Here is a 20,022-nt window from a genome sequence, read left to right on the forward strand (position 1 = left end):
TTTAATATTGTCATGGTTGTATTTTTTATTTGTATTTTGTTAGTTGATGATTTTGAAATTAGACGTGTTTGTATTTTTCAATTGAAGTCTATCCATTGATATAAAAATTGTCGCTTAACAGTGTCATTAACTGATTACATAAGTTAACAAAACAAACATCAACTAATTACGCAAGTTAATTAAACAAACATTAAACCCGATTTACATATGTTAAACAAACAAACATCAACTGATTACATAAGTTAATTAAACAAACATTAAACACGATCTACATATGTTAACAAAACAAACATTAACTGATTACATATGTTAAACAAACAAACATCAACTGATTACATAAGTTAATTAAACAAACATTAAACACGACCCCGCAAATGTTAACAAAACAAACATTAACTGATTACATATGTTAAACAAACAAACATCAACTGATTACATAAGTTAATTAAACAAACATTAAACACGATTTACATTAAGTTAACGACCAAAGCTCACTTCTTTCCAACGAACCAATGCAGTCCCTTACGCATAATGCCCGACCCTAACCGCGATGGAGTATACCTATCAGGTGGATTTCGCTCCGTCCGTAGGTCATATGGGTGACCTCGAACTGACCCTCCTGCATCTGTCGGAGCGGCCGACCCGCCTGCCTCTGTCGGAGCGGCCGACCCGCCTGCCTCAGCTGGAGCAGATGGAACGGGGATGAACGTGTCAACAACTGCGTATCCCCGCTGACGCTGACTAAAACCACTATCACATGACGCACTCTTTGACCTGTGGTCAGAAGTACGACCCCGCAAAGCATGTCCCATATCTACTGATGCCCTACGTGGATCAGCCGGCACTGACGGTGAAGGGATACTACTAAAATCTGACCAGCCTCCTAAACCAGCGTCAATCCAATCCTGTTGTAGCTGATCTCCGGGTCCGTCGCTGGAGAAGTCAAACCAATCATGACCGGAAGAAATGGTAAGTATGGGATCATGATGCTGAGAGTGGTGGCTGTGCTGGGACTGCTGAGAGTGGTGGCTGGGCTGGGACTGCTGAGTGTGCTGGCTACCATGACTGTAGGTCGGTGGCTGTGGTATATAATAAGGAAACGGCTCAAACACTGCATGCTGAGGTGGCTGAGGGGGAGGTGGCTGTGGGGCAGGTGGCTGTGGATGATGAGGAACGTACCCTGTCAATCTCAACAGATGTCCGTAGGAGCGCATGTACCAATCCCGGTACTCAACCGTCGGTAAAAAATCCCAGGTCGGTAGGGGGTGCAGGTCTCGCAGTCGGCTGTATCGCCTGTTGGCCCACTCCACTATCCATGGCCCACGCAAAACTGTCCAGTCATGAAGCTGCACTCCGCGTAGAACGATGCAATGATGGTCAACTGGAATATCCCTTGGTATCCCCGGAGGAGGTTGTACATATCCAAACTGACGCATCACTCTGTCCGCAGGGTGCCACTCAACACACTCGAACGATAACAACGGAGCAACGATGTCACACACCTCAAGATGGGGATGCAAGTCGTCGGGGACGATCAACCCGTCATACGGCCGCCACTCAAACTGCCACAGTATTATTGGTATATTAGAACAATAATAATAATGGTTCAAAAAACGGATTAGAAGAGCCATAACTACTTACCTCCTGCATGTAATCTATATCATGCCTGAATGTCTCCACGGTCTTCGATGACCACGCTGTGGTCCGTTCCGAATGACTCCACCTGAAACATTGTTAATTGAAAAAAATTAAATAAGTCATCATATGTCATATATGCATCATGAAAATAACACATAACTAAAATAAATCTTATTACCTCATGGCAACTGGTATCTCGGCCGGTGGAAGCGTTTGTCTCGGTACGGGAGCAAGACACGGCATTCGCTCCCATGCCCAAACAAACAAGAGATTTAGAGGGCCATCCATCTCCTTTGTATCATATCGTGATGCACGGCATAGTGCTCTATAAAGATGTGCGAGACAAGCTGACCCCCAACTATAAGTATGGATCCGCTCGAAATCACGAAGCAACGGTAGATATTTCGCATGGGCATATGCAGTCGACTTGTCTGTGAATAAGGTCGACCCTAACAAACAGAAGATATGACATCTGACGTATCTCCTGATAGACTCGTCAGTGTCCAACTGCTCTGCGTCTCTAATACGTCGAACCCATCCAAGCTTTATATAAGACTTCGCATTACCACTGACTGATGGCTCACGACCGAATATCTCTATGCCCTGACTTTGAACGAACTCGCCACTACTATCTGTCCATCCACTGACAGCCTCTCCATCAATGGGTAGTCCGAATATATGAGCCACATCCTCTAATGTCACTGTAACCTCACCGATCGGTAATACAAAGGTGTGAGTTTCAGGCCTCCACCTTTCAACCAGAGCAGCTAACATGGGGTGAAATCCTCTTATGACTCCAATTCTAGACACATGGTAGAATCCCGTGGCGCGTAAGTAGTTCTCCACTATCGGATTCCACGTCTGTGGCGGATCCAGTTTACGCACTAACAAATTCCGATTAGGCTGCATCAACAAAGATATCTGTTACATTATTTAAATAATAATCATTATAAATATATTAATAAACATTGACATATTTATTTTAATATCTTATTTATTAAAATATTTAACATAGCTTATCTATTTATTTATTTATTTTTTAAAAATTTTAATTCCTTATTTATTATAATATTTATGTTTTAATTTTTCATAATATTATTTATTAATTAACATACACATATCTATGTTAAAAAATTCAATATTTTTACTACTTAAAAAATTTATGCATACATTTATTAGTATGCAAACCGTAAATATATATGTATATATTATATTATATTATATTGCTACTATTTATATATTATTATTATTATTATTATTATTATTATTAAATTGATATAAATGAGCGATTTTTCTTTTTTAACTCATGCATGAAAATTTTTCTACTTTTTTTGCAACATAAATTTCTTTGTTTATTAACAGAACATATACTTATTTTACTATAGCATTTTAATATTTTATTGTAAAAAATATATATTTTATTATAAAATTTTTATTACATTACATAATATACAGTTTATTATATTATAGTTTTTTTATAACATATAATTAATCTCAAAATAAAAAAATATATATATACGTTACTATATTAAATAAAAAAATAGAAAATTAAAATACAATAAAGATATAATGTACCAACTTACATAAATTGGATGATCCAAATAATTTATAATATGTTCTTCCGGAGCACAGTAATTACGAACCATCTTTTAAAATAAAGACAAAAATTTTTTTTCTCCTATTTTCCAATGTTTCTATTTTTTACACTGCAACCTTCCTTCTCCTCTTTCTTGATCTCTAATCTCTCTTGTATTCTTCCACACACTCTCTCTTCAGCAACCTTCTCCTACTCTCAAACAATATACAATGATCCCAGCAACCTTACCTATAGAGTGATCAAGAAGAGGCTCCTTATATATAGAGCCCCGTTTCTGCTTGTTGCTTCCCGAGTAGACATTGTCTCCTGCATGGAAGACCGCTTTGGAAATCTGCGCTGCCACCTCCACCACGTCCCCCCGTGGTGTTAGCCTTCTGCATGGCTGCCAAGTCACCACGTCCCCTGCGTGGTGCTTGGGCGATGACACGCGGCCTCAGCACGCCCCCTGCGTGGTGCTCCGGTGATGACACGCGGCTTGGCTGCTTGGACAGCACGCCCCCTGCGTGGTGGCTGCTACCCCTACCCCACGGTAAATCACCCCACTTTCCAATAATCTCCCAAAACACCAACCACTTCTCCATATGAAAAATAATTTCCGGCATCACTACAATATAATACTAGGTTATGTACAAATAAAGTTAAATGGTGCAATAAACTAAGAAAGTGCAATAAATTAAGTAAAAAGTTTTCAATATGATAAAATATATAAAAAGTAACTAAAAAGCATAATAACAAAAACCAAAACTAAAAGTGTTCAAAAATGAAAATTGTCACCCAAAATACACTGCTAAAGCCGGACAACCTCCCCACATTTAAAAAATAGCACCGTTTTTGGTGCTCAAAATTAGGCAGAGTGGAGGGGGTCGTCACTAGCATCACCTCCACCATCAGCTGGTGGGTCCTGGGCCTCCTCATGATTAGAATTCTCTGATGGAGTATCCGACTCAGGTGGGATGTTAGTGCCGCCGGAGATCATGATCCTTCTCAAGTGCTCATAGTGACATTTGGAGCGGCGCTCCGAATGAGCTATGTCATCGGTCAACCGATAGATCAGGTGGTAGAATAGCTGTAAAAATAATGGTGGTGCTACTGAATCTGAAGGTGCTAAAGCTGAAGGAGCTGAGGCTGAAGGTCCTGCCTCTATAGAAGGTGCTGGCTGTTGTCTGGCTCGTCGTCTCGGTGTAGGGTCAAGTCCAGGCCAGTCGCCATGTGAAATTACCCTTTTATGGCGGGAGACTATTGATCTCTCATCTGTGACCATTCAGATAACCTCAGTCTCCATAACTAGCTGAGTAATCATGCATGGAAAAACGAGAGTGCTAATATAATAAATCCACCCCATATATCGTCTGATATGCCTCGAAAGGTACATCTATTTATCTTTCAGGACACACCAGACAATGACCGTCATATCAAAAATAATCTTAATTTTATGAGTGTTCAACATCACATAATTAGACAAAATTTACTGTCAAATACGAGCCTCATCGATCAAAGAACGAACAGAAATCTCCTAAAAAATTATCTTATTAAATCCAAATATCCACAAACTCTTAAATTTGGCAATCACAACCAACACTCTATCCCAATCAAAAGTCTTCTTCTTTCTTTCACTTTCTACCTCTTCATATGCATCTTTTCCACTCGATATCCAAATCTTTTCGAATAAAACATGGCTATTTAGTATTTACTCAAAACTAAAATATAAATTTACTCCCTAAACAAATTTTATGCTTATCAACAAAATCCTAGAATGTAATGCAAAGAAGGGTCCCAGTTTAAAGGTTGCTGAGCCTCTGACAAACAGCCCGTGAAGCCACTATAGAAAAGATCTCTGACTACCTTCAGTACCTTGTGTGGAGGAAGAGAAAGCTACTATATTCTATTCATAAATCCCTCACCTTTTCAGTTTTCACTCCCTTCTCCAACTTTTCCCATCACAATAAAAAAAAAGGAAAACCCTCTAATCTTAGTTTGGCAACACACAACACACAGTTCCAGTAACAAACAACTCTACAAAATTCACAAAAATGGTTTCTCTCAGTTTCCCACAGTTCCACTTCCATCTATTTCTGATCATTTCAGGTTTGGGAGTGATATCCACCGTTGAATCAAAGACACATTGGGGTGACGCACAAGTTCTGAAGGAACTAAAGAACAAAATCGACCCCTCTTCTCTGACTCCAGGTTCATGCGTAAGCTCATGGAACTTCACCGTGGACCCATGCGACAACCTCTTCACCGAAAAGTTCACGTGCGGTTTCAGGTGCGACTCGGTTGTTTCCGGTTTAAGCCGAGTCACCGAACTCAGTCTCGACCAGGCGGGTTACTCCGGATCCCTCTCCTCCATCTTCTGGAACCTTCCCTACCTCGAAACCCTCGACGTTTCAAACAACTACTTCTCAGGCCAAATTCCCGAGTCATTTTCAAATCTGACTCGCTTGAGTCGACTCAGTCTTTCGCGAAACTCGTTCACCGGCGAAATTCCCTCTTCCCTTGGCTCCCTCTCCATGCTCGAAGAACTCTACCTGGATAACAACAATCTCGAAGGAACAATCCCTGAGAGTTTCAATAACGGGCTCAAAACCTTGAAAAGGCTTGAAATTCAGTTCAACAACCTCAACGGAGAACTTCCGAAGAATTTTGATTCTCTCAAAAACCTTAACTACTTAGACCTCAGTGACAATGGCGTCACCGGAAAATTGCCGGAGGCTTTACCGGAGTTTTTGGTTCAGATTTCAATGCGAAACAACTCCTTAAGCGGTTATTTACAACCCGAGAGCTTCACGAAGCTGAAATATCTTGAGGTTCTTGATTTGAGTTACAACAATTTCAGTGGCTCAGTCCCTTTCAGTCTCTTTCAGATTCCCTCACTGGAGCAACTAACACTCTCTTTCAACAAATTCTCTTCCATGAACATAGCGTCACGTTACGCATTGGACTACTTGCAAAGCGGACTTATAGCGGTTGATCTGAGCAACAACGAGATTGAGGGGTTCTTGCCGATGTTCTTGGCGATGATGCCGAAGCTTGCGTCTTTGTCAATGGAGAACAACAAGTTGAGTGGTATGATACCGACTCAGTTTGCATTGAAGACGGTTTTGCCTGAACCGGGGGTTTCGCCATTTGAGAGGCTTCTGTTGGGAGGGAATTACTTGTTTGGAGGTATACCGAGTCCTCTAATGGCGCTTAAACCGGGTTCTGCGAATGTGAGGCTTGTCGGTAATTGCTTGTATCGGTGTCCTCTTATCTTCTTTTTCTGTCAGGGTGGCAACCAAAAATCGTATCAAGAATGTAAGAGATTCGGACACTTCATCCCTTAGATTATGTGTTATCAAAATTCATTTCCATTCTTCTTTCTTCAACTTCACTATCCTTTCTCCTTTCATTATTATTTAGGTGGAAACTTAGATACGGTGGATTTCATTGATATTGAGAGCCGTTACTCAATTTTTATCTAACGACTCTTGTTTATTAATTTTACGTGAAGCTCAGTGGAATTGAGTTTTTATTTATTATTTATTATTTACTTCTAAAAATTAGATTAATTTTTAATCATCAAATTAATTTTTTAATATTTTATTTTCTTAAATATATTAATTTTTTTGTTTAAATTTTTATAAAAGATTAGACAAATAAATTTATATTATTATTTAATAGAAATATAACAGTCTTTAAATATTTTTAAAATTTTATAATAAAAATTAATTTATCTAACAAAATAAAAATTTTAAAATTAATTTAATACTTAAAATTTATTAAAAATTAAAGTATTCAACGAAAAATCTTTTAGAAATTAATTTAGTGTATTACTATAGAAAATTTTGACTAACAATAATGTTCAAATACTATTTATATTTTTAAAGACTAAAACAGTAGTTACTCAAACTAATATTATTGACACATGATCTAAAATATAGGAATGTAAAATAATGACATAAGTGAAAATAGGTAGAAATTATTGTCTAATTCATAATTAGAGATTAGATTTCTTAGATACTAATTTGGATATCAAATATCATTACAAATCGTCAAATTTCTGCTTTTTGATGTTAATTGAAAGTTAAAACTTACATGGTAGGTTTGATAAGAGAGAATTTAGCGTTTAGAAACTTGGAAAGGAAAAAAGAACTCGTGTGAATGTGATGGAGGAGATTAAGATGTTTTGTTGTGTTTGGGAATTGGAGTTAATATTAGATTTTGTCTCCTATCTCTGTCCTGACAGTCGAACGTTGCAATCATGTGACAGCGTGAGACAGAGAGGGCCACGTTTTTTTTTTGTCAGAGAGGGCCACGTTTTGTAGCCAATTAAGCATAGTAATGAATAAGAGATCTGGCCTACTGTCAGATTCGTTTTGGGCTTTTATGATATATCAAAGAACTATATGACTGAGAGTAGAGGCCTAGAAACTTGGATTGATTTTTCGATGCTTATCTCAGTACCTATAATTAGGGTTGTAAGTGAGTCGAGCTTAGTCGAGTTAAACTAAGCTCAAGCTCGACTCACAAAAATTGAGCTTGGCTTACGACTTGATTCATTAACAATCGAGTCTATTTCTTAAGCTCAAGTTCGGTTCACCAAAAGTTCACGAGTTGGCTCGAGCTTACGAGCTGACTCAAATAATAGAAACATAAATACATAATCTATAATTTTATATCAATAAATTATAACTTATATATTTTAAAAAATATTTAAAAATATCAATTTTATATATTGTTATCTATCAATAAATTATAAATTTCTTATTTATGTCTTACATCAAAATTATATGTAAAAAATAAATATAAAATTTTAAATAATTAAGATCATTAATATATATATAATCGAATCAACTCACGAGCTAATGAGCTGAGCTTATCCAAACTCAAGCTCGGCTCATTTAATTTATGAGCTCAATTCCAAGTTCAAGCTTGGCTCACTAGCTCACGAGTTTAGCTTATCGAGCTATTAACGAGTCGAGCTCGAGCTAGCTCATGAGCTGACTTGACTCACTTCCAGCCCTACCTACGATGGACACTTTTTTATTTATTATATTTGCATATTCAATTCAATACATTTCAAATACGACACTTGTCAACAGTCATCCAATACACATATTTTCTGTGTTTAAATATGTTTTAATAAAAGATAAAAAATTCTTTTTAATAACAGATAAAAAATTTCTTTTTCAGACACATTTAGACATACTTAAATAATATCATGTGTCAACATATTTGGATTTATTCTTAATATATATTTTTGAAATGAGTTTAGAAATAATATATCATTAGTTATTAATACAAAAAATATTTTATGTACTTTATATAATTGAAAAAAATAATTAAAAATTAATTTATATTTCAATATTAATAAATATTAAAATATTATTATAATTTATGTAAAAAATATTCATATTAGTACTAGTGGCAAAGCAAATTTGGTTGATCTAGTGGTTAATTCATTAGTCTACTTAAGCAAGTACCAGGAGTTCGAATTCCGTCATATGCATAGTCTTACGGGATTCGATTCCAACAATAGCCCTAGTAATGTATCAGATGTTCGATTTGTCCTGCATTAACAAAGGAAGTAATACAATTGGAAGTTGTAGCCAAATCACTTCGTCATCAACATCACAAGCCCCCTTCTAGCGAGCCAATCCGCAACTTTATTAGAATCTCTCTATATGAGTTCAAACCTCACTTTTCAATCACTCTCATCTTCAAATGAAAGTTCTTTTTAACAATCTCTATTTCATGATGCCTATCAGATAATCTCCACCTAAACACCAGGTCATACGCCTTGGGACAGTCAAGACTAAAACACCATGAGCTTAACTCTAAATTCACCAGCATGATGTAAACCTCTCCATATGCTCGAAAGCTCTGGTTTGATGACATTGGCACTATTAATTCAGTCTGCCCCTCTTATCACCTAGTTGCCATAATTATTGCGCAAACATAAACCAAAACCAGCATTCTCAATCGACATTTTTACACTACCATCGCAATTAAGCTTTATTGCACCAAGTTCAGGGACCCTCCAATTAGAAGGTTTTATGCTAAATGAAGAATGGACTTCCGGGATCATAGCAGCACTAAACACAATACTCCACGTTTGAGCTTGAAATTCAACCTCACCATAAGAGCTAAAGGAACCATAAAAAATAGAGAAAAGAATAAATAGGTCCCTGACTTTTCTTTCCGCGGACATTTTTGTCCCCGAGGAATAAAAAATACATTTATGTCCCTGACCCTTCCAAAATGTGGACAAATTTACCCTTCCGTTGAAGTCATTCCATTGGACCCGACGGAAAAGTCTAATATGGCTCCCGTGACGCTGATCTGTCCGTTACGAGATGACATGTGACTTTGAACTTTTGAAAACAGGACATATTAGTCCTTACGCACCAAAACGACGTTGTTTCACCACCTCCCCTCCAAACACACTTTAATTCCCTAATTTGCTTATGCAATACGCCGTTTCACCCCCAAAGCCAAACCCTCTGACTTATTATCTCTTCTTTCTTCCAAATCTCAATCCTTAACAGTCGATCCTCTTGTTGCACGTGACTTCAATTCATGTTTCAAATTCCTCATCCTTTCTCCTCGGAGCCTTGTCACTAAAAGCTCGCTTCCGCCATGCTCATCGGTTCCAACGTCGTCACCGTAACTCTGCGAGATTGACGTCTGTCGTGGTACCAGGTGCGTGATCTCTCGTTCTTGACTTCTCGTCGGGAGAGGCTCCTGGAGGTGGCCTGGCTTGCGTGTTTCGATTATTATCACTCTTTGGAAGCGATCCGGCCTTCCATGGTTTGCACCCTCTGGTAGAGTTCTTGGATTATCTGGATCACTTTTTTTTCTAGGCCATTGGCTGCTCTGGGCACGCCGGATCGGCGGCCGTTTTCTGGTAGCTGCTGCCTGTCTGTTGGCTAGACTTGCACGATACTAGTTATCCTCCCACGAGTTAGCGGGCGAGCATCGTTCCATGGTTCGGGGCTTGGGTTTGGTGGGTCATGGTGGTGGCTGGAAGATCGCTCGTCGAATTCTTCTATCATGCTGTTGAGACTTGGTGAGTCTCTACAGATGGTGCCAATGTACAAGACTTCACTGGTACGGGTTATGAGAAGGATTAGGGACTCGCCGGTCGAGGTGGTGATGGAATTGGATCTCTGGAGCAGCAGGGGATGGTACCTGCAAAGACAATCTGACACTCAAGTCAAAATGAATCTAAGAGGTATAGGTGAGAGTTAAAAGTGTGTAACGTACCTGAAAGAGCTTTCAGCTGGATCCTCAAATGCCAGGTTCTAGACTCCATCCTTCTTGTATGAACTGCCCAAACAGTGCTCGGGATGCAGACTTCTCCACCAGAAAGGTAGCCTCAAGCCCTTTTCCAGGGTTGATGGAAGGTATGGGTTTTGGATTGGGGTTGGGGCAGTCTGCTAGTAAGTTAGGCGGTAGGCCGAGTAGGTCTCATTAGTAATTAGTAAATAGGGACTTCAAGATTAATCCTTTGCCAGGGCTTGAAGGGATATCAGATTCCCCTTCGCCTTCGCTTCTGACTCCGATATAACGAGCTCTTCCAATTTTTTTTACTTGGCATTTCTATTGATTGGAATTTATTTCAATATGGTTCTTATGAAACTCCAATCCATGCTTCTGGTTAGGTCGTTCCGCGTTCTATTAAGTCGGCTTGTTGGTTGGGAGGTTCCTTTTTTAGTTCTTGTTTTTTTTGTTGGTTTGGGACTGGATTCCAGCTTGCACATGCCGGATCCAGCTAGAGCCATCATCATGTGTAAGCTATCTTCTCCAGCCGCAGCAGAAAGCAAATTCGCAATCCACAGAATTGGACGCAGTACATTGGAATCCTAAAGCACCACCCTGTTGTGCCAGTAGCCAACTCCGGTGTGTCAGCCTAGTTATCCTCATCAAGCCACTTACTTGATGCCTAGCTTGCCAACTGGTAGACGGTTCCTTTTCCCCTAGATCAATGAAGAAGGGAGAAGTCAGTAGATTCTTCCAAAGAACTGGAAGCGAAGCGCTATGCCGGGGCTGGGGGACGGGAAAAGAAATAGCTCCGAAGAAAGAAATTGGGGTTCCCAATGCTTCTTCACGCCCATCGAGATGCACCAACCTCGGGATGCTTTACTCCTAAACCCACAAGGTTCCGAGATGGAGCTTAACCTGAATCTCGGTTAAGAACGGCGATGATCTACGTTTCACATGGTGCATGATTCCATGAATAGTTTCATTCGATATCGTGATGGATGCTTACGATCATCGGCTTTGATCATACCACTGGGCATTTGATTAGGACATTGCAAGTCGATAGTTCACATCGGCAACTATAGACGGAAAGACTAAAGATATTGTTTACGTCTCTACTAATGTCAATAAAGACTCGAATTACCTCTCGCAATAGACTGAGGTCCACTCTTTCGTTCTCTTTTATTTTTGCTTTAAGGCCTTTTATTGGCTGTTTAAAACTAAGGTTTTTGCCTTCAGTAGTTGTAAAGACCCACAAGGATCCTTAGTAAGAGCGACATCACTTTATGTAGTTTTTTTGGGCCCGTCAAGCCATTATCAGACGAGATTAAGGATCTTCTTCTTATGGCTTGATCTGCTTGGGCAGCGGGGTAAGGCTTATATATAGAAAATGTAATCAATCACGTCGTGCTAACTCAACTCATAAGGTTTTTTAATATGATTCTTTTTTCGCATTTATTCGATGAAAAATGCAAGATGAGAACCCATCTCTTTTCGATTGAGAAATGCTATTCCGTTTTGTTCACTTTCTCCATCCCTCTCTATCAAAACGATAAAAAAGGAAAACGAGCTTGCTTCTTATTTTCGTGTTCGATCTCTTCCATCTCTGTCTCGCTCGTTGTCACTTATGTTAAAGAAAGATTTAAAACCCTCTTGAGAATGAGGAAGAGCTGAGGATCTTCCTCTATACAATGCTTCTCGAGACTTCACTCCCCTCCTGAATAAGTAAGGCCTCGTTAGCCTGCTTTTATAGCAAAGCGAGCGCTCCCTTTATATATAGTTTATCGTTGCTATCTTATATTATGTTATAGATTAAAATAAAAAAGACATTTAAATTTAAATGTTAATTAAATGTTTGTGATCTTCTGTTCGTTTTGGACCGTAGTCGGAGCCTAAATCCAGAGAGCCGGATTGTTATTTGGCCGCTTGGAGAACTCAAAAATTTGGTCCAAAAACTAATTTGATGTTAAGAAAAAGAACCCAGATCAAGATAAGAAAATACTTACCTTAGCTTTTATTATAAATTTAGTGTTCAAAACTCCATGTAACAAATATCTCTTTTAGTATATTATTTCAATTTAAAACGACACGTAATATATATATATATATATATAGAGTGAGTTCAGGTAGTGTAATTTTTAATATGGTAAATATTTCTATAAAAATATTTTTCCATAAAGAAATAATCATAAATTGTTAGATCGTTCAATTAAATATATTTAGTAAAATATATCAACGATCTAATAATTTATAATATTATCTTTGTGGAAAGACATTTTCATAAAAATATGCATTATTAGAAAAAAGACACTACTAATGCTACAAAAGCAAAGCCAAAACCATAAACGCCACATGCTCTTTCAGTCTTTCATTTTAAAAAGGATGCATCGATTAATGCCTTGTGTTGTGTTGCTCATGATCACTGCAGCCCCATATCCAACATCTAAAGTTGTTGTTACCTTTCCCGTTGCCGCTACTACTGCCTCCGCCCCAGCCCCAACCCTCTCCTTCGCCTCCTCCCCCACCCCCACCTCCACTGCCACCGCCTCCTCCTCCACCCCCACCTCCACTACCACCACCACCTCCGCCTCCACCACTTCCACTTCCTCCTCCCCATCCTTGACCTTTGCCACTTCCTCCTCCTCCACCACCGCCACCGCCACTGCCACCACCCCCACCCCCACCACCACCACCTGAACCTCCGCCACCTCCTCCACCTCCACCATTATTCTTCCCTCCTTTCTGCCTTTTATGTTTACCATTGCCTCCGCCTCCTCCCGCACCACTTCCGGTCCCAGCTCCTTGTCCTCCCCGGCCGCCGCCACTATTTCTATTAAATTTCCTTCCAACTAATATTTCTTCAGATGAGTTTCCCTCACTAGTGTGAATGGTAGTAGAGTTCACACTACTACTACCCTTTCTCTCATGAAAAACGTTTCTCCCATTATTATTCGCCAAACAAGGACTTATGAGCAGAACTAATACAGCTACCAAAACAACCCCAAATACTCCTCTCATCTTCATGTTCAACCTTATCACTTATTCAAGACGCTGCATACCTTATGTTTTCCTTTTATACCCTTCGAATTTCAAACCCCAAGCTACGAAAGCTCATAAGGCCATAACGATTTTTCATAAGGCTGACAAAGTTAGGACACAACAATGATGATTATGAACGATATACTTTGATTTGCCTTCAAGTGCAATCAATGTTCCCCCCACCTTCTGCTTCTTCTAATTCACCCTTCATATAGTACTAATCTTGTCTTAACAAGTGATTAATCCTGACTTGGTGTTGATAATCAAATTCAGCTAAATTGGTCCAATAGTTTATTAGCATAATAAAATTCAGTTGAAGAAGAAGGATAAAAGACACATAAGATGAAGAACAAAAAAAACTTAATTAAATTTGGCTACAAAAATAACTTGTTACGTTGGTTAAATATTTTTTGTAATGTAATAACTCTCTGCTTGCATGTACCTTTCTTTGACAATTGATTTAGAAATAGAATAACTCTGACGCCAGATTTTATTTTATCTCTATTTAGTTGCCTTCGTTTGAAACCGAAATGTTTGGTAATAAAAAAAAATCAGACAAAAATAGCTATAACTTGTCTTATTTAGTATTTATTAATTGTCACGACAATTAATAAATACTAAATAAGGCCAGTTCTGACTGTTTTTTTTTATCTACCTAGCATTACCCGTTTGAAATGGTCTCTTTATAAGAAGTTCATGCAGTACTGAAATCGTGTGACCAGTTTTAGCAAAATGGAAGACAATAATAAACATAGAATAAATTACTATTTGTATCCATAAAAGATATAAATACTGACAAATGTATCTATATAAGAATAAAACGACAATTATAAATATGGAAAATGGCTTTCGTGTGCCAAGAATACCCAGATGTTGGTTACACAATTGGTCCATTAGCGTATTCTTGACACATTTATCAGTATCTGTATCTTTTATGGGTACAAATGGTAATTTATTCGATAAACATATATGAATCACAGTAGATTCCCTAAAAGGGCAAGAATTTAATAATAAATGTTAAATGATGTATATAACACCATTTGTATACTCTTCTAGCTAGTTACAAATTGGCCTAAATTTGAATGATAAATTCTCAAGTTTACTTTCCCTTTATTTGTGGCCACATTTTAATCTCATTAGTCTAAATTGAATTCTGGCAATAAGGTTAATCATTGAAGCTATCTTAGTGAAAGACCATTAATGGAAGTGTTGCATTTAATTTGTAATTTCATTCATATAGATTCCATGTGCTTCAGAAGTTGGGTGGGTTGTGAGGTGTTAGCTTTTGCTTAACGATATGAAATTTCTCAGATTGGTAGGGATTGAATTATTGTCCGTTGCACTTTTTAGGCAGATATAGTGACTTCTTCCATGATTAATATGCTCAATGAGAAAATAAATATTTTTTCCAGTCAATATTTTAGTTTAATATTTTATTTTTATACTATTAAAATTTAAAATTTAATATAAAAAATATTTGTCGGCCACTTGGCCAAGAATGATTAATTTTGTTTTGCAAATCATGTAGCATTGTTCATTTGCAATTATCTCAGACTGTCTATCGAACTTGGTTTGAGATTTAACTATTTAAGTGGGATCTGCTCTGGGTATAGTTGTCACGCTATCATTATTTATACTTACGAATTACTGATGCAAAAATGGAAAAATTCCTTGTCAGGATTCAAGATACAAGATATTGCTTTAAGGATAAATAATATGGGCAACAACATAAATTCCTCAGTTTGAATTTTAAACGTGTAACTTGGAATTTTGAATTTGATATATGGATTTGCTGCTTTGCTTCTCCCGTGCATTTTATATCAATAATATTCCACAAAGACTTATGATTTTAGAAAAATAGAAATAACAAAAAATAGCAAATTAGTTATTTAATCCCTATATCATCAAAACTATACATATATAAAAGTTAACTACTATAAAAATTATTTTTAACGGCTATTTTTATTTTATTTTAGCGTCAATAGAAATAGTCACTAATATTTACCACCGATAATTAGTTATTAGTCGTTTTATATTTTATTGCTAAAAGATTTTAGTGACAATTACACAATTTTCAATAAAGATATTTTTAATAACTACAAAAGGTATATATAATAATTAATAACAACGGTAAATATATAATTGTAACAAAAATATAAGTTAAATAAGATATAATTATCATTATGTTACTACCTCTAAAAATAATTTTTGTTATAATAAGTAAAAGAATATAATTCTAAATTGAGAAAACGTAGTTCACACTATAGTTGTAAGTAAATAGTAAAACTAAAAGAAAAATATTTTACAGCAATGTGATATATCAATTTTGGCCAACATTCTAAACACTACTATAAGTATTAAGTTCTAAATTTTAAATTCTAATTTTAATAGTATAAAAATAAAATATTAATCTAAAATATTAATTGATATTAATAAAAAATATTAATCTCTTAAAATTCGGAGACTTCACTGTCATCTCAATCTTTTATAACTTTTTGTGATTGTGATTTAATGTGTTCCTTGGCATTGCTATTTTTAGTAAGGAAAAGTATGAGGAGTCAATGTAATATTAAAGATATAACCATTAGTGTTACCTTTTCTCATCAGCTGAAACTTTTGGGATGAGTGATATCATGACATGGTATTAGAGCGCTAAATCCGAAAGGTCAAAAGTTCGTTTTTGGTAAACCTAAAATCAGTTTAATCATTTGTGTATATTGCTTCATTTATACAACTTAGTTGTTGGTAACCTTGTGAACAGTTAAACTTACTTGGCAGTAGGAAAATTCGCTCACATAGTACTTGTATTTTTAGACACTCATGTTGCCATGGATTGCCAGCTAACTAGGCTAGATGCATTAAGCTGGAATCGTGAAGGTTCCGTCGTATTTGCATCAAGCTCTGCTCCATATATAGGTTGTTTTTTTATTCTCTGTTTTGATTTAAATGGATGAGATCATTCCTAGCTACCTTAAAATGCTGGTTTCTTGATCTAACTTACTGGGTAATAAACTTCCAAATTATTTGAATTGCTTCATTTGTTCAACATAAGCATTACTTGTCACTCTTGTTAGATTCAATAAGATATGAGCTTCCATTATTCCAGCATGTTAGATTCAACAACTGACCTAGAAGTTAATCTTCTAATCTAGATTATATAATGAAACATCATCACAATCCAAATGAAGCTTCTGCTAAGTGTATCCTAATCTTTCATTGTTGCTTTTCTGAAATATCAACCACTGAAGCTTAGTGCCTCTGTCATGGACATAAAAAGGTTGCAACTCTCTTTCTCTTGTTGTTGTTTGTCCAATCTTGAAACACTGCTATCATTCATTACATTGCAATACTTGTTATTATTAGTTGATGAATCCATTCCAGTTCCTGAGGAGTTTTTCTGCTCTACAAGATGGAGAAGGGACCAAAACACATCTATTTTTGTAACATGTCTATTGGCCTGTTCAACAATGAAAACCTGTGATTATCTTTAGGACTCGACCACACTTAAACTCAATGATCTTTTATATTTTAATAACACTTCTTACTTTCATTTTTCATATTAAAAAAATGCTATTAAATAATAAAAAATATTACTTCACCTTTGCCAAAATTATATAACCACAGTAGGCATAGCATGCAACTAATCTTTATTGCACTTAATTTACATATTATTGTTCACTATTTAACTTACCTCAACAATAAAGCGTGCCCATAGTTTTTTATTCCTTGTTTCCATCTTTGCTTTCAGGATATTTAAACCAAGACCCTTAATTGTGTCAACCATCTCAAGAGAGAACCCTTCCTCCTCACAAAGCAACTATTGGAGGGAAAAAAAAAGAGATTACCAATGAATTCATTGTGGTTAACAGGGCAACATATTAGTCTTAAAATTTAGATTTATAATAATATATAAGTAAAAGTTATTCAAAATTACTACAATCATATGATATGTGAACATATATTTATTTTTAGGTTAAATTATATAGTTAGTCTCTATACTTTTAGTGAAATTATAAATTGGTTCCTATATTTTAAAAGTTTGTAATTGGATCCCTAAAGAGAATTAAAATTTGTAATTTAGTCCTTACCGTTCAAAAGGTGTTGATTTAACAGAATATTCTCAGGATATGCTGAGAATATTCTGTTAAAATAGAAAATATACCGAGAATATTCTGTTAAATCAAACACTTTTTGAATGGTGGGAAATAAATTATAAATTTTAATTTTTTAAGGACCCAATTACAAACTTTTAAAGTGTAGGGACCAATTTGTAATTTCACTAAAAGTGTAGGGACTAACGGTGTAATTTAACCTTATTTTTATTCCCAATTTTAATCTTACCTCTATAAGCATTTGGCCAGGATGAGACATGTCCTCAACTATAATTGGGCATAACAATGTTTGATGTGGCTCTTCAAATGACCATGTTCCACAATGTTTGCTACCTTCCACACTACTCTCTTGTAGAACCACTCCATTTGCCTGCTCAATAAGCTTAACACATCCAAACAAGTCCAATCATATCTGCTACCACTAAGTGATGAACACTAAGAATATGTAACTAGTTTGATTAATTAGTTACCTTAGGCTTATCTGGTTCTTGTAGCTTGTTTGCATAATGTGCAGTGCTTGACAAGAAACTCATGTATCTGATGGAGCACTCTAACAAATTATCAATGCTACACTGTCACATGAGAAAAATACATATGTCAATAGAGCAATGCTAGGGTCAGCAACATTTGTGATTGGTAGTCATCAACTAGCCATCAATGATAATTTGATGGTGTGAGATTGGTGTGAGATTTCATCCAATGGCTCACCTTTCTCTGCTGGTTACATGCTGGCCAAAATGCAATAAAATTGCTGACCCTCTAGACTTTTCCTATGTGAATATGTTTGTTACTACCAATATAATGTTAGAAACTTATTTCTTAAAGCTATGCATTTACCTCTTTAACATCCTTGCCAGGGATGATTGTTCTCAATTGTTGAATGCAGTCTTGAATCCTCTGGCGATCTTTCGGCCGCGGCCGACTACCCTCCCCTGCCTTGTCCTTCTTCTTGCTAGGTGTTTTCGGCTCCTTTTTCTTCGGAGACGGCACAAGAATGGTCTCCCCAAGCTTAATGCTATGACTATCATCCATAACCAAGCCTAGCTGCACCTTCTTTCTCTTGATTTTGTTTGTTATGTCCAAATCCGGAACCGGCTGGGTCAAGTTGTTTCTAGCCTCAAACCAAGCAAGATTTTTTGTGAAGTTCATTGGATTTGAAATGTTCTCCATCATCTCCATTTTATTGTTTTCTGATGATAACTCCAAAACAGAACTAGAACCATTATTCAAAGGGTTGTTGCAAATTGCTTCTTCACAATTCAAAAGCTCCTCAATTGATGAATCTGAGAATAAGACTCTCAGCACATCAAAATCAAACTCTGATAGGCATTCAAAGCTGGCAGTATCATCAGCAGAACTCGCCGCCGGTTCGATCAAATTCGACTCCGGTTCCTTGCTTCCCAATAGACAATTCTCATAGCTATCCATAACTGATTTCCAAGAAAAAGAAGTAGCATCACATTGCATTGGTTCTACAAAGGTGTTTGAGTTATTATCCTCTTGTGAAGGATCAAACCATTGGCAAATATCGTCCACTGAATTGAAGTCCAAGAACTCTTCTGCCATAATCACTTGATTAGAATGTTGATTTTCCATTGAATTGTTCGTTATGCACGATGAGGTCAATGCTGATTCATATAACACTTGTTCCTCCAATGGATCAAAAAATGAGTCTTGGTCAGTGAAGCATTTCGTAGAACCGTTACACTTCGAAACCAAACCATTATTATGATCCATATCTGATGGTGACAATTGAAGTTCATGCAGAGAATCCAATTCATATATGGAAACTGAAGGGTTGTTGGGGTTCGAATCATATAAACAATCAAAGGAAATGGAAGCCAAAAACTCATCTAAATCATAGTTTTCAGAATCCATGAGAATGCACAAAAAAAAAAAAGGTTCACACTCTTTCAGAATGTATAAGGTAACAACCACCACAAGTATATGTATTGGTCTAGACAAAGATTTAAGATCATTGAGTTATTGCCATTCATAAATAGTAAAAGATTTAGATAAACTATTCATAATAACATGCTCAAATTCAATGCTCATAGATCGTCATTATTTCTAAAGATTGATTTGTTGGGAAGAATTATATTGTAATTATGGGTATATATAATTAACTTTAGTTCACTGAAAGATTCCTAATAATTTTTAGAGATTATAAAAAACTCTCAGCCATCTAATAATAATAATTACATAGAACACGATTTCTTTAATGATAAGATTCTATGTTTTTTTTAACTCTTGTCACAACCAAAAATGATTGAACTTCATTTTTTTTAAACAATCTTTACACTAAACAAATTATTTTCTATAAAATATTATGTAACCAACGTTTTTTTTATATTTATTTTGTATTTAGTCCAATAAGTGAACACTAGTTAACTC

At 36.4% G+C, this 20,022-nt stretch overlaps 2 protein-coding genes across 2 annotated transcripts; one reads left to right on the forward strand and one right to left on the reverse strand.

Annotated features, from left to right (window-relative positions):
* Positions 1 to 5,138: 5,138 nt before the first annotated feature.
* LOC130943369 (leucine-rich repeat receptor-like protein kinase PXL1) lies at positions 5,139 to 6,685 on the forward strand. The gene has a single exon (XM_057871215.1). The coding sequence runs from the start codon at positions 5,266 to 5,268 to the stop codon at positions 6,556 to 6,558; it is 1,293 nt and encodes a 430-aa protein (XP_057727198.1). The 5' UTR covers positions 5,139 to 5,265; the 3' UTR covers positions 6,559 to 6,685.
* Positions 6,686 to 9,748: 3,063 nt separating this feature from the next.
* On the reverse strand, positions 9,749 to 13,501 carry LOC130965396 (uncharacterized). The gene is made up of 2 exons (XM_057890165.1): positions 13,156 to 13,501; positions 9,749 to 10,143 (listed from the first exon to the last, which is right to left on the reverse strand). Exons 1-2 carry the CDS (start codon positions 13,499 to 13,501, stop codon positions 9,749 to 9,751), a joined length of 741 nt encoding a protein of 246 aa, XP_057746148.1.
* Between the last annotated feature and the right edge of the window lie 6,521 nt (positions 13,502 to 20,022).

This window comes from Arachis stenosperma, chromosome 1 (assembly GCF_014773155.1).
Source record: "Arachis stenosperma cultivar V10309 chromosome 1, arast.V10309.gnm1.PFL2, whole genome shotgun sequence".
In the NCBI taxonomy this organism is placed as follows: Eukaryota; Viridiplantae; Streptophyta; class Magnoliopsida; order Fabales; family Fabaceae; genus Arachis; species Arachis stenosperma.

Excerpts from the sequence above, each read along its gene's own strand:
- LOC130943369 (XM_057871215.1), top strand. The coding sequence starts at position 5,266 with ATGGTTTCTCTCAGTTTCCCACAGTTCCACTTCCATCTATTTCTGATC.
- LOC130965396 (XM_057890165.1), bottom strand. The coding sequence starts at position 13,501 with ATGAAGATGAGAGGAGTATTTGGGGTTGTTTTGGTAGCTGTATTAGTT. Across the intron at positions 10,144-13,155 it reads TTCAGGTGGTGGTGGTGGGG|CCAACAGACAGGCAGCAGCT; the intron begins GTGGGGGTGGTG and ends GTGCAAGTCTAG.